Source organism: Amblyomma americanum, chromosome 7 (genome assembly GCF_052857255.1).
Source record: "Amblyomma americanum isolate KBUSLIRL-KWMA chromosome 7, ASM5285725v1, whole genome shotgun sequence".
In the NCBI taxonomy this organism is placed as follows: Eukaryota; Metazoa; Arthropoda; class Arachnida; order Ixodida; family Ixodidae; genus Amblyomma; species Amblyomma americanum.
In genome coordinates this window covers 179,131,855-179,152,570 of record NC_135503.1, presented here as the reverse complement: position 1 = coordinate 179,152,570, position 20,716 = coordinate 179,131,855, and the positions used below count along the sequence as shown (strand labels likewise).

At 43.3% G+C, this 20,716-nt stretch overlaps 1 protein-coding gene across 7 annotated transcripts in view; it reads right to left on the bottom strand.

Annotated features, from left to right (window-relative positions):
* Positions 1–17,631: 17,631 nt before the first annotated feature.
* LOC144096773 (uncharacterized) overlaps positions 17,632–20,716 on the bottom strand; it is a 352,209-nt gene continuing 349,124 nt past the window's right edge. For all 7 annotated transcript variants that reach the window (XM_077629652.1, XM_077629655.1, XM_077629654.1 and 4 more), the window contains one exon: positions 17,632–18,454. In XM_077629652.1, coding sequence (XP_077485778.1) covers positions 18,320–18,454 — 135 coding nt within the window. In that variant the 3' untranslated portion in view covers positions 17,632–18,319. The remainder of the gene's footprint in view (positions 18,455–20,716) is intronic.

Genomic DNA, 20,716 nt, shown 5'->3' with positions numbered 1-20,716 from the left:
GGCGGCGCAAAGGATCAGAAGACGGCGAGAGAGTCGTGAGTGCGGACGCTGTGACTGTGAGCGACGTAGGCGCTAGGCCTAGCAGCGCCAGCGGGGACGTCTCGGGTTGCGTCCGAGAATTAAGCGCGGCGGGTTGTCTGGAGCCTCTCTTGGAACGGATATCGTGAGCGGCGACTTAGCGTTTGCCGCTGCTGCTTTTCGATGCGCGACAGAGAAAGGATGGATGGATGCTTAACCGAGTTCACCGAAGTGGATGTCGTAAACGACGGCTGAGCTTGCCCCTCGCTCTGGTTTGCGAATGGCGGTATGGCGCCGTTGTGAGCGAATTGAGACAAGCGCTGGCTTTGCCGCGCCCTTGGCCAGCGGGAGAGAAATTTCTATCTCGACACCGCTGCCCGGAAGGATATTTTTGAATCCCTGCTGTCTCACATCCGTCTCGCCGTCATAGTAAGTGATTTTCCGTCTTAAATATTGTTGTACGATAAATACGTGAGCAGGCTTGTGTGGAGCGCTGAAGCACTGTGCTGCGGAATGGAGCAAAACATTAGCGCAGTTTTCTTAACGACGCGCTGCCAGTGTATCGGTTGTTTTATATGACTATGCGCCAGCGCTTGAGCACCTGCATTGTCAGTCAATCCCACTGTTTGCGTTATAAGTTCGCCTTCAATCCGCAAAGCACCGCACGAGCGCTCTGTAGTACAAGTCTGCTTGCGTCTGCACTGAAGTACACCTTGCAAGCGACTGCATGTTTTCGGCATTGTTATATTAGTGCCCTCCGAAGCATTTGTGTCATTTTTGTTTTGATATGTGCAGCATTTTTGGCCACTCTTAATTTCATGCATGTTCGCAGAACGAGGTATGCGGCATCGCTATTACCATAAAAAAAAATCAGGTCGCTTTTTCTAAAATGCCATGGTTCCCCACAAAAAACATAATTTTGCTTATCTTGCGCGTCACAGCAAATATATGAATGTGCTCAAAGCTTCTGAAGTGCATACTTGTATTCTGCCGTCATAGATTCGACCGCCACATTTAGAATTCCAATCTGATTATTTGTTGCTTTCAGTCAAGGGCGCAATCTCTTTGTCACTGGAACACGAGTGAAAGCGAGAGAGCAACGGCTGTCAGTTCTTGCCTTATGTTCTGCGGTTCGTTGCCGCCTAACTTCGATGGGTGCAGTATAAACGTGCTGTCACTATTTGTGAAAATATAACAGCTGCTTTAATTTCAAAGCATCACATACTTCATTGCCTTGTTCGCCTATCATTATTGGAGTCAGTAATTCGAACAACATACATTTTATTCATAATGATTTGTTTAGTATCAAACCTGACTGAACATTGTTCTGTACAGGTTCTAATCTATGAAGAACTCCAAGGTTGCATCAGTTTAAGCTACAAGCAGTACCAAACAGTTCAGAGTTAAGTCGGAAAGAAAGATGCCCCCTGAAACACTTGTAGTTTCGAAAGGACCAGCGCGGAAACAGACAGGGACACGAGAAGAAAAAACACTGACGACAGGACGAGCGCTGTCCAGCGTTGTGTGCATATGGCAAAATCAAGCTTTGACAACCAGGTACAGCGCCTCTACTATGCCGGGTACACGCCTTCATTAGTTACTAATATATGTGAGGCGATGGTCAAAAAGTTAAAGGAGGGGAGGCAGGTTGGGAAGGAGCGAGAGAAGAAACGCGTTGCAGTCATACCGTACCTTCACAAGATGTCCCACAACGTGAGAAAGGTAGCAGGACGGCATAACGTCCAGGTCGTCTTTTCCGCACCATGCAAGCTATCGAGAATATGTGTCTTGAACAACAAGGCAAGACAGGCGACCTGCACTACGAGACACGGGCAACGGTACACACACTGCCGGACAGGGGTTGTCTATCAGATACCCCTAACGTGCGGTTGCGTGTACATAGGCCAGACGGGAAGATGCTTTAATGTCAGGGCCAGGGAGCACTTCCTCAACGTAGATAGAGGGTCTAAAAGTAATCTAGCAGACCACTGCAACCAGCCTCGCCACAAGTGTAAACCTATATTAGAGAACACAAGGTTCTTAGCAACATCAAAAAACAAAACAGAAAGGGAGGTCATTGAGGCCTACTTTATTGCTAAGGCAGGGGACAGTTGCGTAAGCACGCCCCCAATTTCACTGCACGAGAAAGAAATGCGCTTCTTTGACCATGCCTAAAGATTATTGATTTTACGTGTTCGCGTGCCACTTCCCGTTTGCTCATAAATTTTCCTATGCTAGCCCGTGCGCATTCTTCTCCTCAGGTTTGTTGGTGCGGCTCATAAGTGGTAATTGTCCAAATTGTGTTTTTACATGCAGACTGTTTTTACCTCTTACCTTATTGGCGTTGACAAGTTTTTGCTTTTAGGTTGTTTTCATTTGGTTTTAGTTGTTTGTGGCATCTGTAGGGTTGCATGACGTTTTATCTGTTTTTAGATTTCTGACTCTGCTTTTGCTTCGCTTGCTTGGGCCCTTTTAGGCTCGCTCTTTCTTGTTGTTAAAGTGTTCTTGACACCACCGTTGGCCACGATGCTGTTTGGCACTGGTTTTTTTTCCTTTGTGCTTGCTGGTTAAAGTGCTTTTGATATGCTCACTTCATAAATTTTCACCCCTTTTTTTCATTTTTGTGGTTTTTTTTCCTTCAGGTTCAAGCATGTGTTGGCCGCCCCTCGATGACTGTGGATTAGGTTGTAATCTTTGGCCCCCTGACTATCACGTGGTGTTTTGGCATATATTGTGCTGGGTGTTCCTCGACAATAAAGAGTTGTTAGACAGCACTCGTTCTGTCGTCAGTGTTTTTTCTTCTCGTGTCCCTGTCTGTTTCCGCGCTGGTCTTTTCGAATCATGTCACACCAATTCGCCCAAACGGCAATTTTGATTTAACACTTGTAGGTATTTTTGTGCAAATTATTGGTGGACATAGGCAGGAACTGAAATTTTTGTATGAAAATAGCAGCTCAGTATTTATCTGAGCATCTGATGACTACCTTTTAGGCGCAGAATTTACTCAAATTTAGTCAATGATGTCACGAACCTTAGCAAAGCTTGGGTTCTGTGATTATTTATTTTAGAATGGGGCAGGCACAAAGCCCTAGTGTTTCGTTATCTTGCAAAGAGGCGGGATGCTAACAGTGATAGTAAGGAGCTGCTGACCCCCAAGGGATTTTCGTTAAAATTCAGGAATAGTTATTTGTGCAATTAAAAAAAGACAATAGTAGCAATAAGGAGCCAGTGTAACTGCTTATCCTATGCTCAGTTCTGAAAATAGAGTAATTTCATGACTAAACCAGATACAGCGTACTGAAACGGTGCTATTTTGGGATTTGCATTGCTACTGTCTCATTTTCATGTGTGTTCACTACCACTCTTTTCAACTAACCAATAATCCAATTTTGAGATGGTTGTGGTTTCTTTAGACTTGCACGAAATTATGGAGAGGCGATTGCCACTACTTGCTTTTGCGACTGTGTTTTTTTTTCATTTTATTGACAAATGGTAATGAGGTCTGGATACGGTGCAGCTATTTTTTATTTTCAGTTGGAAAAGAGTTTTTTGTGTTGTAGTCTTCGATGGCATCCAATCATTGTGGAGTGCTACTTCACAAGCTGTGTATAATGGCGATATACACTTTGAACAACACCATACCAGTTTTGAATTTTTAGGTCTTCATTATACACAAGCAAATATAATTCATGGGGAGTACTGATTGTTGCATCCCGGGCTGTTATAGGTGCTCAAAATGTGATTCCCTAGAGAACATTTGCTTCTTCGATGCTCAGCAAAAATTCCTGCAGTCGCCATATGTATCAAATGTCACGGATAAAGCAAGAGTGGTAGATTTCGTGTGCAGCTGTACCTTTCGAATACGCACTTTGTATCACGCTCCCTTATGAGCAGTGGCTCACCATTGTTTCTTTAGCTTCTAGTTCGATTACAGTTTGGCTGTTGCTGCACTGGTTGCAATTAAATGAGATTGAGCAGCTCAGTTGTCTTATAGCTAGAATATGGTTTTCAAATCTTTGGCAGGGAGGCCATTGCAGCATTTTGTTTAACTTTTTCAAAGTTGTGGTGGCCCACTAAATGTGATCATGGCTCTAATGGACAAATCATATGTACAGTTGCACCTCTGTAATATGGACACTTTGGTTTCCGAGCAAAATTCTCGCAAAGTGATTCATCCATACTAACGAATCATGAATGAAAAAGTTTTGATACACAACTTGTCACCAAGGTCTCCTGCACATAGCGGTGGACGATGAAGTTGAAGCTAGACAGTGTTGATAGCTCCAAGTACATTAGCCTGGTTACTATTATCTTTAAAATCGGTCAGTGACATGTTTGAACCTCGCATTTCTTTGAATTTATTCTTGAAAAAATTGGATTCAGCAAGGTTTTTCAATGTAAAATTTCTCACTTTGAGGAGGGGAGACCACCCCCTCATGAATTCATCCCTAGGATAGTGTAGTCATAATGTGCATTATACTGAAATGCGACAATATTTCTTTGCACTTCTACAAGTGTTAGAAATATCAATGATATTTCGTTTTTAATTTTGCAGGACCAAGCACTTACAGCATGCCTCCTCACCTATCAAGGCGCAGTTTTCCTCTTCATCGGCCACCACCTTGTAGTGAAAACCTCATCGCTTCTGTGGGGATTCTGCTGTTTGCAGCCTTCTGGATGTTCCGTGTGGAAAATCTAAAGAAGGCACTCTGCCTGCTGACCTTTCTTGAGAGTGCTTTTAGAGACTTGGCTTCAAATTAACCACGCTTCGATGGTTTTCAGCTCATCAATTTTTAAAAAACCACTTTGTCTTTCCTTCACAGCTGCCTCTTCTATCTGCCTGTGCATGTTTTACATGTCTAGTTTTTTAGTACTGTTTGGAATACTGGCAGTGGAACACAAACTGTGCTGCTATAACTTATCAATGTTAACATGATACAGTTGGCCAGAGCGAAGAAAAAGGAAAACAATATCAGCATGAATCTGTGAGAAAACTGATGTATATCCTTTGTCAAAAAGTACAGAGCCAAAGGGATTGGCTTCTAAGCCGTGTAATAAGGCCTCTTAGCATCCATGGATGTCCAACATTTACAGTGGTCAGGGAAAACTTTTCTGTACCTTCAAGAGATCTGGAATGCTAGCGGTGCACAATAAGGCTCAGAAGCGAATTATTTGGGCTCTAAACTTCGATAAAGGCTGTACTCGCATTATGTGACAGCATGGAAAGACATGACAAAGAGGAAAAGCAACATTTCGTTGACCCTAAGCATCATCACCCCACTGGTTTCTTGTCCCTGCATGGGCTAGTCATGGTTTTTATCTTTTTGCATCTAGCTCGCACAGCTTCCTGGGAGCATTGTCAGCGTGTTGTAATTTTTTTGTTTTTTAATAGACTTCCCGTTCTGCCACATGACACATTTGCTAGAATTTATACATATCATTTAATTAGAAAAAATAATGGTGATAATGGATTTGGTGAACAATTAAATTTTCAAGCAAATATGTGCTTAGACACAGGTCTTCAGAAATTCAATTACTTATTTAATCACAAAGTTATTAGTCCTTAGTCTGATCAGTTGCCATGGGAACTTTTCTGGAATTTTTCTTCACTTCGTCCTAAAGCGAAGGTGATGAATGCCTTTCTCGCTATCAAAGAGAATGCCTGTGTCCGGAGCGCTTTGACCTTAGCCTATGTGTTTTTGCTTTGCTTGTAGTGCGCACCGTAACGTAATACCAGGTTGACTAATTCCTTGTGTTTCAGCATTAGTCATTACTTTTTATCTCAACTGAGAAGCATGTGTGCATGTGTTTCTGTATTCTAATTTTTTTCCTATAAGTTATGAGTGTGGCATTTTATTTCCGACAGGCTCCTTCAAATGTGTGGCTAACATAACTTTCGGGGCACATAAACTTTCTCTAGAGCATAGGCCTCCATATATTGAATGAAAAGTTTTGTCTTGTGTTCTTTTTATGTGATTGTGTTAAATTGAATGTATTGTATACGTTTTCTAAGGTTATGTTCGTCCTATGTGTTTCTCAAGAACAAACACAAACATTAGAGGTTGGATGCCTTTGATATTTTGCTGTAGATTTAGTGGGCTGCTTTAGGATGTCTGTTTAGTATTTCTTTTACTGTAGTTTGTAACCTGCATCTTGAACTTAGCCACTTGGATTTATCCACTGGGAATTGTCTGGTGCGTAACATTTTTTTAGCTAATCTTATTTGATAGCACCAGTTAGCCTGAAGTGTAGCGAAGAAGTTTTCAAGATTTGCATTGTTTTTCAACATTTGCTATTGTATCGTTTTGATTACTTTTAGGTGCTGATTTCAAGTTAGTCCCTAGCTTTAATACCTGTCCAAGAAATGTGGTTTCAAATGTTGTTTATTGTCCTCCATTTAAAAAAATAAAATTGTAATCTACAGGTCTTTGTGACCTTTTCTTCACTTTATGCAGGCTCTTCAATTTTTTTCAATTGAGTAAGCTTGACATGTTAAGCAGCCTTTTAATGCTGTTGGTGGTAATATTTCAGATATGTTTGTAGGTTAGTAACTGACATTTGTGATAATCCAGTGCTATGTGTAGCGGTGGTCTGTGTAATTCAGTATTTTCGAACATCCAATGGAATGAATGTAAGTCGCATGCACAAGCTAAATTGCGAACTGGGTTTTGAGGACGTGCTAGTAACAATGTTCTGTAAAGTGCTTATAACTGCAGTCTCGAAAAAAAAATATCTAACAAACTTACACAACTACCTTGCACTATGAAGGTAAAATCCAAGAACTATATTTTTGTTCGAAAATAAAACCACGATGCACAAGCTATATGCAATGTTTTTGTGTAATCCTTACTGAGAATCCTGATTTTATCGACTTTGAGGACTTATAGACTGGATGAAAATAGTGCTCGAAAAATATTTTCAATGCGCGAGTGGAGCACGGTATTAAAAATATTCCTTAAAAAGGTACATTATGGACTGCGATAATAAGTAACAGTACTGAACAGATTTTAAGAATACAATATACAAATGCATTCTTTTTAAAAACTTAGAAAGGCAGAGAGATGGCAAACATTATTTGTCCAATGTGGAGATGCCCGCAAGTGGCTTGTGCACCATTCAGGTTCTTTAACTTCAGGGATTCGGCTTTTGGACCACAGTGAAGAGATGGTACACTTTTACGAGAAGAAAAATGTGTTGCAGGAATTTGGCACGTAGATCCGTTACCACGGTCTTGTTTTCAGTTTCATTGCCTGTCGTCTCCCCAACTCTGCTTTTCTTGCCCATTGCGAACCACCCCGTCAAGATACTTTCGGCTAGCGCCGGAGCCATGGTTTGTGTATTTTTTACAGAAGTGCCGTATACTCAGCGGAGTCAGATTAAAAACGTTTCCTTGCCGTCACCGCTGGTGTCGTTTTGTTTCCGCGATGTACGGCAGTACGCTGCGACGTGACTGGGACGTCGTGTGTATGCATGGCACCACGATCGTGCAACGCAGGCATCCAGGAAGAGGTGAAGACAGCGGCCCGATGCACTCTGTATCCAGCGTTCTTGCCCTGTTTCTTACAATACTACTTCGTAACGGCATGGACGGAACGGGGCTGGTTGTTATATCTCAAAATTGAAGTTCTATTCGGCTTTGTTCATGATTACAAAGCGCATTCGAACCTGATTATTGTGAATAACTAACTAGCACCGTTCCGCCTATATAGTTAGCAGTTCTAGTAGCCCTCTAAGAAAGAGAAAAAATACAATATAGAAAAACGGACCGCTGTCATCACCTCCTCCTAAATGCCGGCGTTGCAAAATCGGCGCCTGCATAAACCACCGCAGCCACCGCTCAGCGTATCGCCGCGGTCGAAACCTTCCATTGTCAACCGCAAGTGCTTCGTATTTTTTGGTGTAAAAATTTAAGCCCAATCTGCTCTCTTCGCCAACCGTAAGCCCTCCGTATTTTTTAGAGCTGAAATCTACCCCAAGTCTAACGGTGTATATCGAACCTCGATTTGGGAGGACGCTAGAGGACAAGCCAAAAACACCCATCTGGGTTGATTGTGTTTAGTGTGTAGAAGCGTGTAAATGGCCGTATTGCCCAGCACTACCAGCAGCCTGGTCGGCTAACTCATTTCCAAAAATTCCGGAGTGACCACGCCTATGAAATAAAAGAAATTGGCCAAGACGAATGATAGAGATCTTTCTTAGTCGAAATAATTGTCGGGTTAAATGAAGTAACTGAATACCGGCCAAAAGCAGAGGTAGAGAATCAGTGTAGAAACTAACGGGCATAGAAGGAGGGTTATTAATAGCAAACGCAACCGCAGAATGGAATGCTACAAGCTCCGCGGCATACGCAGTACAGGGTGGTCCTAATGACATGCGATGAACGCATAAAATATTTTGTGTGCAGCTAAGAACAACAAAAGCAGCGCCAGCACAGTGATGAGTGAATGACCCATCAGTGTTAATTTGCAGTGCGCGTTCACAAGAAAAGTCCAAGGCTTCCTGATAACTAAGTTGAGCAAAAGAAAATTTCAATTTCAATCAGGGATGCTCAGACCAGGGATTAAGTAAAGGCTGAATTTCAGACGGGTTATAAAATGCCTTATCTTATACACTGGTTGCCCTAATGTAAAAAGCACGAACTCTGCGCATAATTGGACAAGATAAATAGGCAATGGAAGACCATTGGCAAGGACGTGAAGAGCAACAGTTCTCGTAGTACTCTAGACACCAGTAAGAGCAAGAAGCGGAATGCGTTTCAACGATAAGACATGATCTCTGAGTCTGGAAAGCGGACAATGAAGCCACCAAGATGGCCGGCATAGGTGATTGTAGAAGAAAAACCTGATGATAAATTTGGCTCAAAATCCGAAGGAGAAATGCTAAAATAGAAATGAAACCTATTAAGGGCTTGATCGTAGATACAGTAATTTTCGCTTTCAAATGATTAACATGAGGAATAAAGCTTAGTTGAGAGTCAAAACAACTCTTAATTATTTAGTATTGGGTTCACACTTGAGATTGTATGTGTCTAGGCGTATAGTTGGCTTACGTTTGCGCAACGCCGGGACTCTATTAAAAAATAAAACATAAGAACATTTTTGAGGGTTTAAGTGAGCGCGATAATTTGAGCACCAGCTTTGGATTAGTGTTAAAAATTTGAACCTAATGTTGACAACTCGTGGCTAGTGTTTCCAGCGACAAGGATAATGGTGTCATCAGCATATGCCTCATTGTGGATAGGTGAGTGGACAGGAAGATTTAAGAGGTCATAAAGTAAAATGTTCCAAAGTAAAGGTGAACAAGGCGAACCTTGCGGACTGCCGACAGAAGAAAGCACAGGAAGAGTACAAGAAGGAGAGTGATAGATCAAACGTACGTTATTAGGGAAAGAAGCCAAAAGGGAATAGAAATTTCCTGGACAATAATGTTGTGTTCACATACTTAAAACCTAAGGATACCAAACACTATCAAACCCCCTCTAAAGTCCAGAGAAATGAAAGCCACGGGAAGCTTTTATTGTTGATATGTATATAACTACCGCAAATGACAGAGAGCCTGAACAGAACTACGGTCATGCGTTAAACCATACTGATTTTTGTGCGGTAGATTATTCTGGAAAGGAAGTATTACGGCCTACCATACAATAAACGTTCTATCACTTTACCGAAAGACAAATTAATGCAGATAGGAAAGTAAGAATTCGCAAGGCGTGCTTCTCTGTTCGGTTTGGGAATAAAAATAATCCTCCCAACTCTCCAAGTCTGAGCAAATTAACCCAAATACAAAGCAGAATTAAAAATATAGAGGAAAAACAAGGAATGAGCCTTAAACAAGGCGACAACAGAACGAGGCGACATTAGATCAGGGCCAGGAGAAGCCATCAGAGAGATCGAATTGATTACAGCATTTATCTCCGCCGCATTGAAGGGTAAATCTTGAACTGAGGCTGCGCTATAACGTCTGGAACGTTCCTGACGTTATAGCGCAGCCTCATTTCAAGATGAAAAGGAAAATCGAGAGAAAAACTATCGGCAGCAATGTGTGTATGAAGTAGCAGCTTTATAGTGTCAGGAAGAGTCTCAGTATATGTTCTATCAGAGTGCTGGAGAGGAGCAATTATGGAAGGGCACCTGTGCTTGCAACAAGCATGTTTGTATGGCTTGGCAAAGAGGGAATTGCGAGTAGCTGCGGAGCAAATCTGCTTTAAATAATTGTCATGGGTGTTTCGAATATCAGTTCGATACATTGCAAAAGCCCTATAATAAACTGAGGGGGGGGGGGGGGAATTCTTGGCTGAAGGTCATAAATGTGCTACAAACGGCGACGAAGAGCGCGCACACGGGACCGCTCTATGCTCCTCGCCCCAACAGGGGCTGCAGTATGTATATATAACTAAAGAAGCACGCCGGCCGCCGGGACCTGGCAGCATCTTGTGGGGGGTTTCGGGTGCGCCGATGGAGCAGTGCTCCATTTCTTGTGCGAGATGCACAAGTCGAGCAGAGACGCCCAGTGCTCCCTGTGTGATTAAACCTCCCCACGCGCGTACGCTGGTAGCTGCCTATCGTCGAGTGCTGCAGAGTGTGCAGTGTCATGTAGTGCAAAGCCCCCTCGGCGCTCCCGTACTCCCAGCCCTCTCCACATGAGAGCTCTCTGCCAAGCTTCCGTGTGGACTGCCTGACGTTTTCTGTGCCTTCGTTCAAGGACCCCCTCCCTCACTCCCCTCCCCTGTCTCTGAGCACGGGCAGCAGAAGAGAAAGCCATAATGCCCAATCGACATCCAAAGTGGCGCTTAAGGCCCCTTTGCTTTTCTCTATCGCTCTTCAAACTCGTCATTTTCTCTCTACCTCTCCAACTTCCATGTCTCCTTCTTTCTGTGCTGGTCTTTTTCAGCACCGACCGCTGTCTGAGCTGTTGTGTGGTCAGTGCCTTGCCCTCACTCTCAGGCTTGTTGCGCGGGCGAGGATTATGCCTGCTCGTTTTTTGTCTCCTCTATTATCTGAACACAATCATTGCGTACATGCCCTGACAAACGGATTATCGTTTTAGAAACTGTTGCGGGAGTACACCTTGAAAACGAACAGTTGCGTCTATCGGAACGTTCTGTACTGGGTGTTTCACCTATATCTTTACATGATTTTTCTTAAAGAGGCTCGTTGAGTTAGAAGAGCACTTTTTTTGGCATAGCAGTTGTATATGAAAATACCGGGAAGATGTGCTAAGTAGCAGGCTTGTTAACCAATATCAAATAGTCAACTTTTCATTATTACTATTAGGGTCCTGAATTATTGAGAACAGTGTGTCAACCTTAATTAATTTTCATATTAGTTGTTACATTTTCGAATATTCAGCTAAATTCAGCCCTGTGACGTTGCAAATTATGTCTGTGTCGACCAGTGACGTCCATTCGTTGTTTGCCTTCAAGTTTCTTGAGATCGCATGTTTTTAGGTGCAATGTGGCCATGATTTGTTCGCTCACAGCGGCGAGTGTAGCAGAGTTTCCAGAAATCTGAGAACTGATACGGATATTACTTACGGTGGGCTGCACGGCTCTCAAAAATTTAATGATCCTAACAGTAATAGCCGTAAAGTATGTAATATTAATTACTCAGCACCTCTTAATTGATTTACTACACCACTTACAACGTTATCTCGAAAAGAGCGCGGTTATAAGTCAAAAAGCATATTAACGCGGCAGCTTTACTGGCCTCGTCGAGCCTTAAAGTCATCGGGCCCGTTGCGTTCGACCTTGAATTGGAGGTGTGCCAGCACGTAACGTACCACGTGACTGGCCGCAGCTGCGCCGACCGCCACCTCGCCAGGTGTGTCGACGTTACTACCCACGTGACTCGCCGGTCGCTAGAAAGGGAGATGGCGCCGCTGTCGCGTTCATGAACACTGTCACCAGGCATTTTCTCGCTATGGATGAAGCGAGGCGGCAGGGACCGCCATGCCATCGAGATCGTGCGGCCTCGTAGACGACGGGCTGAGTCTTATTATCCGTCTAGTGTTGCCAATCATGCTAAGTGTTTATCTAGAGGTAGGGATGTTAAACGTGTCAAGCTAGCGGCAGAGACCGAAAAAGGACGGGAGCGTCGATTGGCTGATCGGTGTTTGAAGGATGTCGAAACATGGCAACGAAGAGATTTGGAGGCAGCTGCTGCTGCTTCTGCCTCCACCCCGACTTCTGCTTCGGCGTCGGACGGAGAGGCTGAATCTAAGCTGCCTTAGGAACAGAGTATAACCACTCAAGTAGAACGGACATTTGAGCTAGTTGGCACAGCATCTGGAAAAATATAAAGCGCAATCAGGACAACCCACAAGGAAGACCAAACAATACAAGCACTTACTCGCAGTTGGGCGTTCGTTCAAGAAACGCACAAGAAGATAGAAAAACCACCAGCAAAACAAAAGCCTTCAAGCAGGCGCATCAGCATAAGTGTTCATGGAAGCGCGTCAAGATAAGAAAACTCCCTTTCATCCAGAACCACCAGGGGTTCGGCAACACACGTGTGTTCATTCCTACGGATGTGATAGGCGTATGAAATCTCTCAGGTTAGCTGATTAGGGTGTCGGAAGAAGATTTTGGTTTGATTAAGCAATGGCTTGCAACCCCACCAACGCCACCACCAAAATACTTCGCTCTACCTTATGTCAGAGATGTCAGCGAAACCGTCGCCCGAATCCTGAAAAAGAGGGTCTGCAGGTTGCGCACAAGCCCATAAACACTGATGTGTTTTGCCTACCTGTTTCCAAAGACCGGCCGCCGAGAAGAAGAGACCCAGGCATCGTCTATCAAATTTCTTGGGTCTTTGTGCGAAGCAAGCTGCATCGCCAAACAAAAACCCCAAAGCAAAAATACGGCAACTAAAAACGATTTCCGCAACTTCGCAAGAGAGCGCAATCCAGTATCAGAAAATTCCAAAGACTCAGACCATAGAATCGACAACGAAGAAACCAGTATCCTCGGAACCGAAACAAATTACCACGAAAGGTTCCTCCTCGAATCCTGGTACGTCCAATCCACCTCGAACAACATCAACCGCACGAAAGGAAACCTGCCCCCAGTATATGCCAAGGGACTTCGCTCTTCAAATGAAACAGAAATCTATCGCACATTTATAAATTTGAAAAACACCAATGCCAGCGATATTGACGGCTTTCAAATAAAGGCAGTGAAATACGTTATCGATATTATTGCGCCGCATCTAGTATACATATTCAATCTGGCTCTTACATCTGGATGTTTCCCGGATAGGATGAAAATCGCTAAAGTTTCAGTTCTTTTTAAGGGGGGCGATAAAAACGATGTTAACAACTATAGACCCGTCTCAGTGCTTCCTGTATTTTCTAAGGGTTTAGAGAAGATTATTCTTTTGCGCATGAACAGCTTTTTCGTTAAACAGAACATGCTTTCAGATGCTCAACACGGCTTTCGGAAAGGCAGGTCAACGGAAACTGCACTATTAACTCAGAAGGAATTAATAATCTCTAATATTAATGAAAGCAGACTTACCCTCGGAATTTTCATTGACTACAGCAAAGCATTTGATCGCCTAAACCATGAAATATTACTAGACAAACTGTTCAGTTATGGTGTCCGAGGAGTTTGTTTCGCTTTACTTAAATCTTTTCTTTTGAATCGTCAGCAGCACGTCTCTATCGCTGAAAGTGACTCATCCCACAGATTACTAACTTCCGGCGTGCCACAAGGAAGTATTTTAGGGCCGTTTCTTTTCAACATCTATGTGAACGATATCGTGCAAAAGGAAAGCAATGCAATATACGTGCTCTACGCAGATGACATGAGCATCTTTTTCACCGGTAAAAATGTAGACGAACTATTAATAGAAGCCAAAAAAGAGCTTGCAATAATTTGGGATTGGTCAAGTAAGAACTGTTTAAAAATAAATGGCAATAAATCTAAGGCCATATTATTCATGGCCAGAGGGAAGCAAGCACAGATAGAAGAAAGGTTGGTTCTTGGAGGTGCACCCATAGAAATTGTTAAGAAACATAAAATTCTTGGCGTGACCTTTGCTGCTGACATGTCGTGGAATCATCACGTTCAATCATTATCAAGGACACTATCTACGTCAGTCGGCGCACTAGCACGGTGCCGTCATTTTCTTCCAGATAGAGCAAAACTTCAAATTTATCATGCACTGTTTTCCTCTCACATAAATTACTGTACACTGGTTTGGGCCACAACCACACAAACAAATATTCAAACACTGCTCCTTCTTCAAAAGAAAGCACTTCGTTGCATTGCAAATGTGTCCTATTTACATTCATCTGCACCATTGTTCACACGGTATAACATAATAAGCGTCGGAAAAATTTACGATTTCCGTCTACTGTACTCATACTTATTTTCCGATGAAAAGTTTAAGAGCCTCTTAAAATTCCTTTCGCATTTGCAGAAACAGAAAAGTGATTGTCGCACCCGTGGATCTGAGACATGGCTGATACCACGCAGACGTACAAATTATATGCTACAGTCGCTCACGCACAAGTTGCCGTGCTTGCTTAACAAATTACTGTCTGCAAATTTTGACTTAAGCGCATGTAATAGAAAACAGACACGTGAAATTTTTTTCTCATCCCAGTTTTTGTGCAGCTAATCGTATTCAATGTATTTTCATTGCCTTTATGTTTTTCGTACTGTATACTTTCTTGTGCTGTGTTTTAATGTGTTTCGAATGTGTTCCGATGAGTCAATTTCTGTGAAAGTGTAACTGAACATGTGTTCAGAATTTTGTGTTGGCTATATGCTGCTGCCTTGTACGGGCATCAGGCACCCTCAAGCTGCCAATGGCAGCTTTTTTGCCTGATGACCCCCAACGAGTCGTTGGAAATAAAGTTTTGAATTTGAATTTGAAAATTTGAAAAAAAATCAACAAAAAAAAGTCGCCCTTGACCACCTCCCCACAGTGCGACAATGTGACTCAAACCTTAACCCCTTCCCTCCTCCCTCAAGCCTTTTGCACCACAGCACTCGTTCCTTTGACCCCCTCCTCCCCTCCTTACTTAAAGACCCTCGCTACTGCCCTCAGTCACGCGTGATGAAGGAGCTGAGTCGGCTTCGAAACATTGGGTTAAAATTAAGGTTTTTGGTTTGAGAAGTGGAGTTTATTATAAATTTATAAACTGTGAAACTTCTTAGCTGAAACGCTCTGTATATACAATGTGTTTCACCTGTATAAATAAATAAAATAAATAGTACATATATACCATTTCATTTATTTTTTATCTTAAAGGCACGAAGGAATTAGATGTGGTGGGAGGGGCAACATCAAGATTTTTGTAACAACAAGATCATATCAAAACTGAGAGAATAACTGGACAAAAAAAAAACAAAGGAAAAAATCAAGATCACTGCGCTAACCCGCATCGGATTAATGCGAAAGCATTGACGCCTCCTCGGCACTCGTCGCCTCTGTTTGCTCCTCTTTGCCTCTAATGCCCCTATTTGCGTGAGAATTTGTGCAATTCGTCTACTGCCCACCACGCTTCGTTCCAAACTTTCAAATTGGGCACCGCTTGTGGTCTCCGCTCACACTTCTAGTCACGTGGTAGTACACTTCCGGTGTTTCAAATTTTGCACCAGCTTTGCCTTGGCCTGGGCCAATTTTTGCACGTTTTTGGCTCTAATTAATTAACTATTCATCCAATCGTCACCAAATTTTTTGCGCCGCATCTCACATCATCCTCCTTCAATCATAGTGACTTTTTAGATGTTCTCTCTTTGTAGCTTCCCACAATGGCGGCGGGCACGTTTTGATGACACGAAACCGCCGACATAGCCTAGTAAAGCTTTCGCTTTAATAACAGTATGTAACAGTTAAATGATCTGGTGACGGGTATACAATGCTAAGTAGAATGGACTGAATCGAAACAAGAACAAAATTTGTATATGCAACACTCAATCGATACAAGAGAAAATAGGCATGACATCAAAAAAGAACTGTAACAACAAAGAGCTGTTTGAAGTGCCAAGGTGAATATGGCGGAAACTTTTTGCCCTAACGAAAAATGGTCGTTTAATTTTTCCCGGAATGATTTGTGGTTGGTGCATGACGCCATAGGATTTCAAAGGCCATTCCATAGTTCTAGCGCGTCTGGGAAAATTGAAGAATATCAAGGCTTAGGCGGCTTGACGTCCTGTGAGAGGATTGTAGCTTTTCGTGCCTCGTGCGTGGGTGATGATGGAAATGATGAAGAAACAGAGGCGGGATATGGTTCGGCGCGACTCATGTTTTTTATTCGAGATGTTTGTCATTAAGTACAATGAGAAAGGGAGAGAAAGTTATGGAATTGCAAGGGACTGTTTCAGCGCGGTGATGCTGGTTTTCTTTGAATAGCCTATTGTATTAAATGGATGGCGAGATTCAGTGCGACTTCAAAGTCAGCCGCGAGATACGCTTGTGATGGATGCCAGATGGAGGACGCATATTCTAGTTTTGGAAGATTGAATGTTAAATATGCTAGTCTTTTTTTATGTCACTGGATGCGGCCCTTAAGCTACGGCGCACGTTTGGTTTTATGGGGGCTTAACGTCTCAAAGCGACACAAGCCATGAGGGACGCCTAGTGAAGGGTTCCTGAAATTTCGACCACCTGGGGTTCTTTAACGTGCACTGTCATCGCACAATACACGGGCCTCTGGAATTTTGCCTCCATCGAAATTCGACCGCCGCGCGCGTATCCGAGTGTGCGTGAGGATTTTTTGAACGTGAGTTACCCATGACAGCGATGTAGTCAGATGGAGGCCAAGATATCTGTAGGATAATGCGGGGTCAGTGGAAAATGAGCCAATACTGTATTGATACTTATCCCAATTCTAAAAATGATAGGGGTATTACCGTTGCCTACACAACTGTCAGTATTTAAGTTGTCTAATAGTAATAGTTGATTATTCAGTATTAGTTAACCATCATGATATTTAACACGTCTTAGGCGTTGTTTGCTGTTCTACGCACTGACCGTACTAGCCAAAAAAAGAGCTCTTGTAACTCATAAAGCGTAATTTCAAAAAACTGTGTGAAATCTTCGGTGACATAGCATGTATATATCGTAACAACTGATGAAACCTATAACCTTTTTTGCTCTCCTATTTTTTTATTCACTATATTTAATATTTTCGTAAACGTTTGTGCGAGTACCACACATTCCCAAACATTCTTTATTTTAGCATGCAATTTTATTCTGTTTTTCTTTGTTCATTTTAAAAGGGAGTCTTTTAACCATGCTACGCTGTACTGCAATGAAGCAATTTCTTTAATTAATGAGTGAATAGAGCTTTTACGAGCACAACCGTGAAATGGCCTGTATTTCTGCAGGAAGAAAAGAGTTATTATTTAGGCACCGGCATGCACGAGCAGCTGCCGGCAGAATGCTGCAAGGGTTGGCTCACCTTTCTCTAGAAACCAAAACCTCTTTCTCCGCCTGGTAACGCACTTCTCGCCTTGAAGCGCGCTGCCCTGTGGCCGGAAATTTTAGTGCCTTTTTAACCTGTGAGAGAAGAGTTCGCAGCGGAAGCGTTTACTCGTTACAGGTTGTAAAACATTATTCTGGCCTCTCAGTTCACTACAGTGGGAAGCAATGTCACGTGACATTTTGCAATTCTGAATGGTTTTATTGTAAACAAAACAGACAATAAGGCGAGACCTGAGTTTGCACAACTGCGTGAGCTAAAAGCACACCGGAAGTTCAAGAACCACACTTGAATATTGGGTCAACCAGAAAAATTAAAAAACAGTTTACCTTTATATATTCGTACAGCATCATGAATAGAAGTTCTGACAAATATCGCGTAATGAAGATTAATCTTTTAAGTGTGTCTGAGTGCCCCTTGGATGCATAGTTGCCAGTAAACGAATGGGCTCGCAGCTGCGTCGAACGCACAGAACGTCCGTTAGTGTGAAAAGTAATTTGCAGTTGCCTAGAGATTATTGCGACCATATGGAATATACTGCAAAAGCAATCATTAAGTGTTTATTCTAAGTTAACCAGAATCAGTTAATTGACTTTAGGCCGGTGGTGGCCTACTGTCGTCGAATTGCGGCCGATTGATATTTGCTTCAGCTGCAGGACGTAATTTGCTAACGAGCGGCCCCAGGAGCACCGTTACCGCAACATCAAAGTATTTCCTGCATCACCGCTTGATGCAGGAAATACTTTGCCTGAAAAGTTTTGTAGATAAATCTTTTCAGGCAAACACGGCATTTCAGTGAGGGTTGCTGCAGTGTTTGCGCGCACAGCGCGAACACTTGACAGCGTCGACTGCTGGTCCTCATCTCGCTTCACTGGCGTCCGGGACGGTTCTGCCACCGTGAAAATGACCTGTCCCGCACTTCCTGCGATTGGTGGGTGGGACTGGGCGTCACCTTGTCAGGGGTATCACGTATACCGGCGCCTTCTGCAGCTTCTTCTTTTTTCTGTAAATAGCAACACACACTTTGACATAAGAATCAGTCTCCGATGCCCACGTCATTTGGTGCGTGTGGGCAAGCTCGGCGGGAATCGGGACAACCGCCTTGATGCCACTGAATATTTTCCCCGCACTGTGAACAACACCAGAGGTGCATCGCATGCCTAAGCATGGCTTGCGCAGCCCTTAAACGGAATATATGCGTTCGAGAAGAACATTCAACTTCTTTAGATTTACCGGTCTTTAGATGTTCCAATTCTACTATGTGTGCGATAAACTGGGTAATTGTTTGTCTATGCACATAATATTCCTCTCGCATAAAAATGCGAAAGTTCTACTTTTGTAACGTCCATTTTTTTCTTTCGCACTTTTTGAACGAAGCAGTAGGATTTTGAATTGAAAACAAATTGCATTAACAGAGAAAAAAGAGAAAGGAGACGTGAACCAACACGCCCATAAAGTAGTTTTAGCGGAAAGAGGACCTTCCCTGTTACACTAATGTGGCAGTTCAGTAACTACCCCGCACTCTTTCTAGAAGTGTCCACCCTGCTTTCGATTTCTTCAGTCATTTCTCTTCGCTCAGAACACGCGGAGAGAGCCAGCTTCCCGTGAAACGTTTCCCGTCAAAGGGAGGGCTGAGTGAAGACATTTCCTTGGTGGCTATAAAAAATTGACCGATGAATACAATATCCGGATATTCGATATCAGAGCGCAGCTCTTTGTATTTTCACGCCACAGCTAGCAGGCGGCGTTTTAAGCTTCCAGCCACCCTTCAGGATATTCCCGTAGCCGCCACATGCCGTTTCTCCATTCTTCCGTACTCGCCGTGGCAGGTGGCGTTCCACTGTGCGCACTGCCTGCCACGGCTGTCAGGTGGCGCCGACGACTACGACGCATACTGTAGAAACGGGCGCGCTCGAAAAAAGTGAGCGCGTATCAGTTCTCCACTACCCTCCTCTTACCTTCGTGGAATTAATTTAAAATGGCTCTTCAGAGTAACAAGTTGCAACAGGGCTCGAATGAATGCTTGGTTTCTTTTCAGCAAACGAGCAGCAGTTTTGAACAAGAGCATTGAGACGACATTAGTAAGCTCTTCACAAACGTCCTATGCAACAAGCATGATAGTAGAAGCTGACAGCACAGGGAGAAAGAGGGCTCCGTTAGCCCTCTCTTTGGCATTGGCGCTTTTGCGTCTTTTTCTTAGCATATACTGTCGATACATTGCACTGCTGCAAGCTTGCGAAGCACTATAACGTACGCGTCGAAACGTTGGTTTTATCACTTCTGTGGCCTCCGCTTGACACCATGACTTTTTCCTTCCCAGACACGGTCTGATGCTCGCTGTTATGAGTTCATTGTAACAACACCACATGCAAAACCTCCTGTGTGCAGTGCTGAATAAGCGCAGCGCAAAGAACCCTCCGCAATCGAGTCATGTGCTCGGATCCCCAGCAGTAGCAAACATGCGCTTAGTTTTTGCGGAAGGTGCATGTCGGGCAGACGGGGCGTTGCCTTAAGGATCGTGTAAGAGAACATGCAAAACTCTTGAGGGTAAAAGACAAGCTGGCGAACTTAGTTTCGCATGTTCTGGAGTGCAAATGTGTGCCACGATTTAACGAGGCTAAGGTTCTAGGCAGAAGCGCAAGCAGAACATCCAGAGTCTTGCTGGAAGCTTTCCGCATAAAAAAAAACGAGATCAGTGTGTGAGCGATGCCTCAATAACGTTGTTCTCTGCGGAGCGGGCATTTCTTGAGACGCGTTTAAAAAATAACTGATTATTTGTATTTTTTTTATTAGTCCTGTTTGTTTCTTCCTTTTCTGTTATTCACGCTGTCGATTACTGGCTCTTTGTGGCTTGCTGTGTTAAGATATATATCTTAACTTTTTTGATATGAAAAAATGTTGACGCCCCTGGCTGTGTGCATGATATGATGTGACAAGGCTTTAAATACTTTCCCTGAAGCGAAAAATAAAACCAGTTGTTAGTAGCGCTCATCCCTTGTGTCGTCGTTCTCTCGCCGTGTTTGTCTTTTTTAGCGCTGACCTGCTTCAAACGAAATGCTTAACCAACTAGCCCAGCACCAAGTTTTGCTAAACTATATGCGCTTAGTTGCCAACCTCTGGGGCCAATCTGCGGCGCAACCGGTGTGCCCAACTTTAACTGGCGCGAAAGGGAAAGAAAAAAGTTTGAGGGGGCACTTAAGCTCCGCTAAAAGGATATGACGCGAAAGCGTTAATGAGTGAATGCCCATTCATGAGGAATTGATCG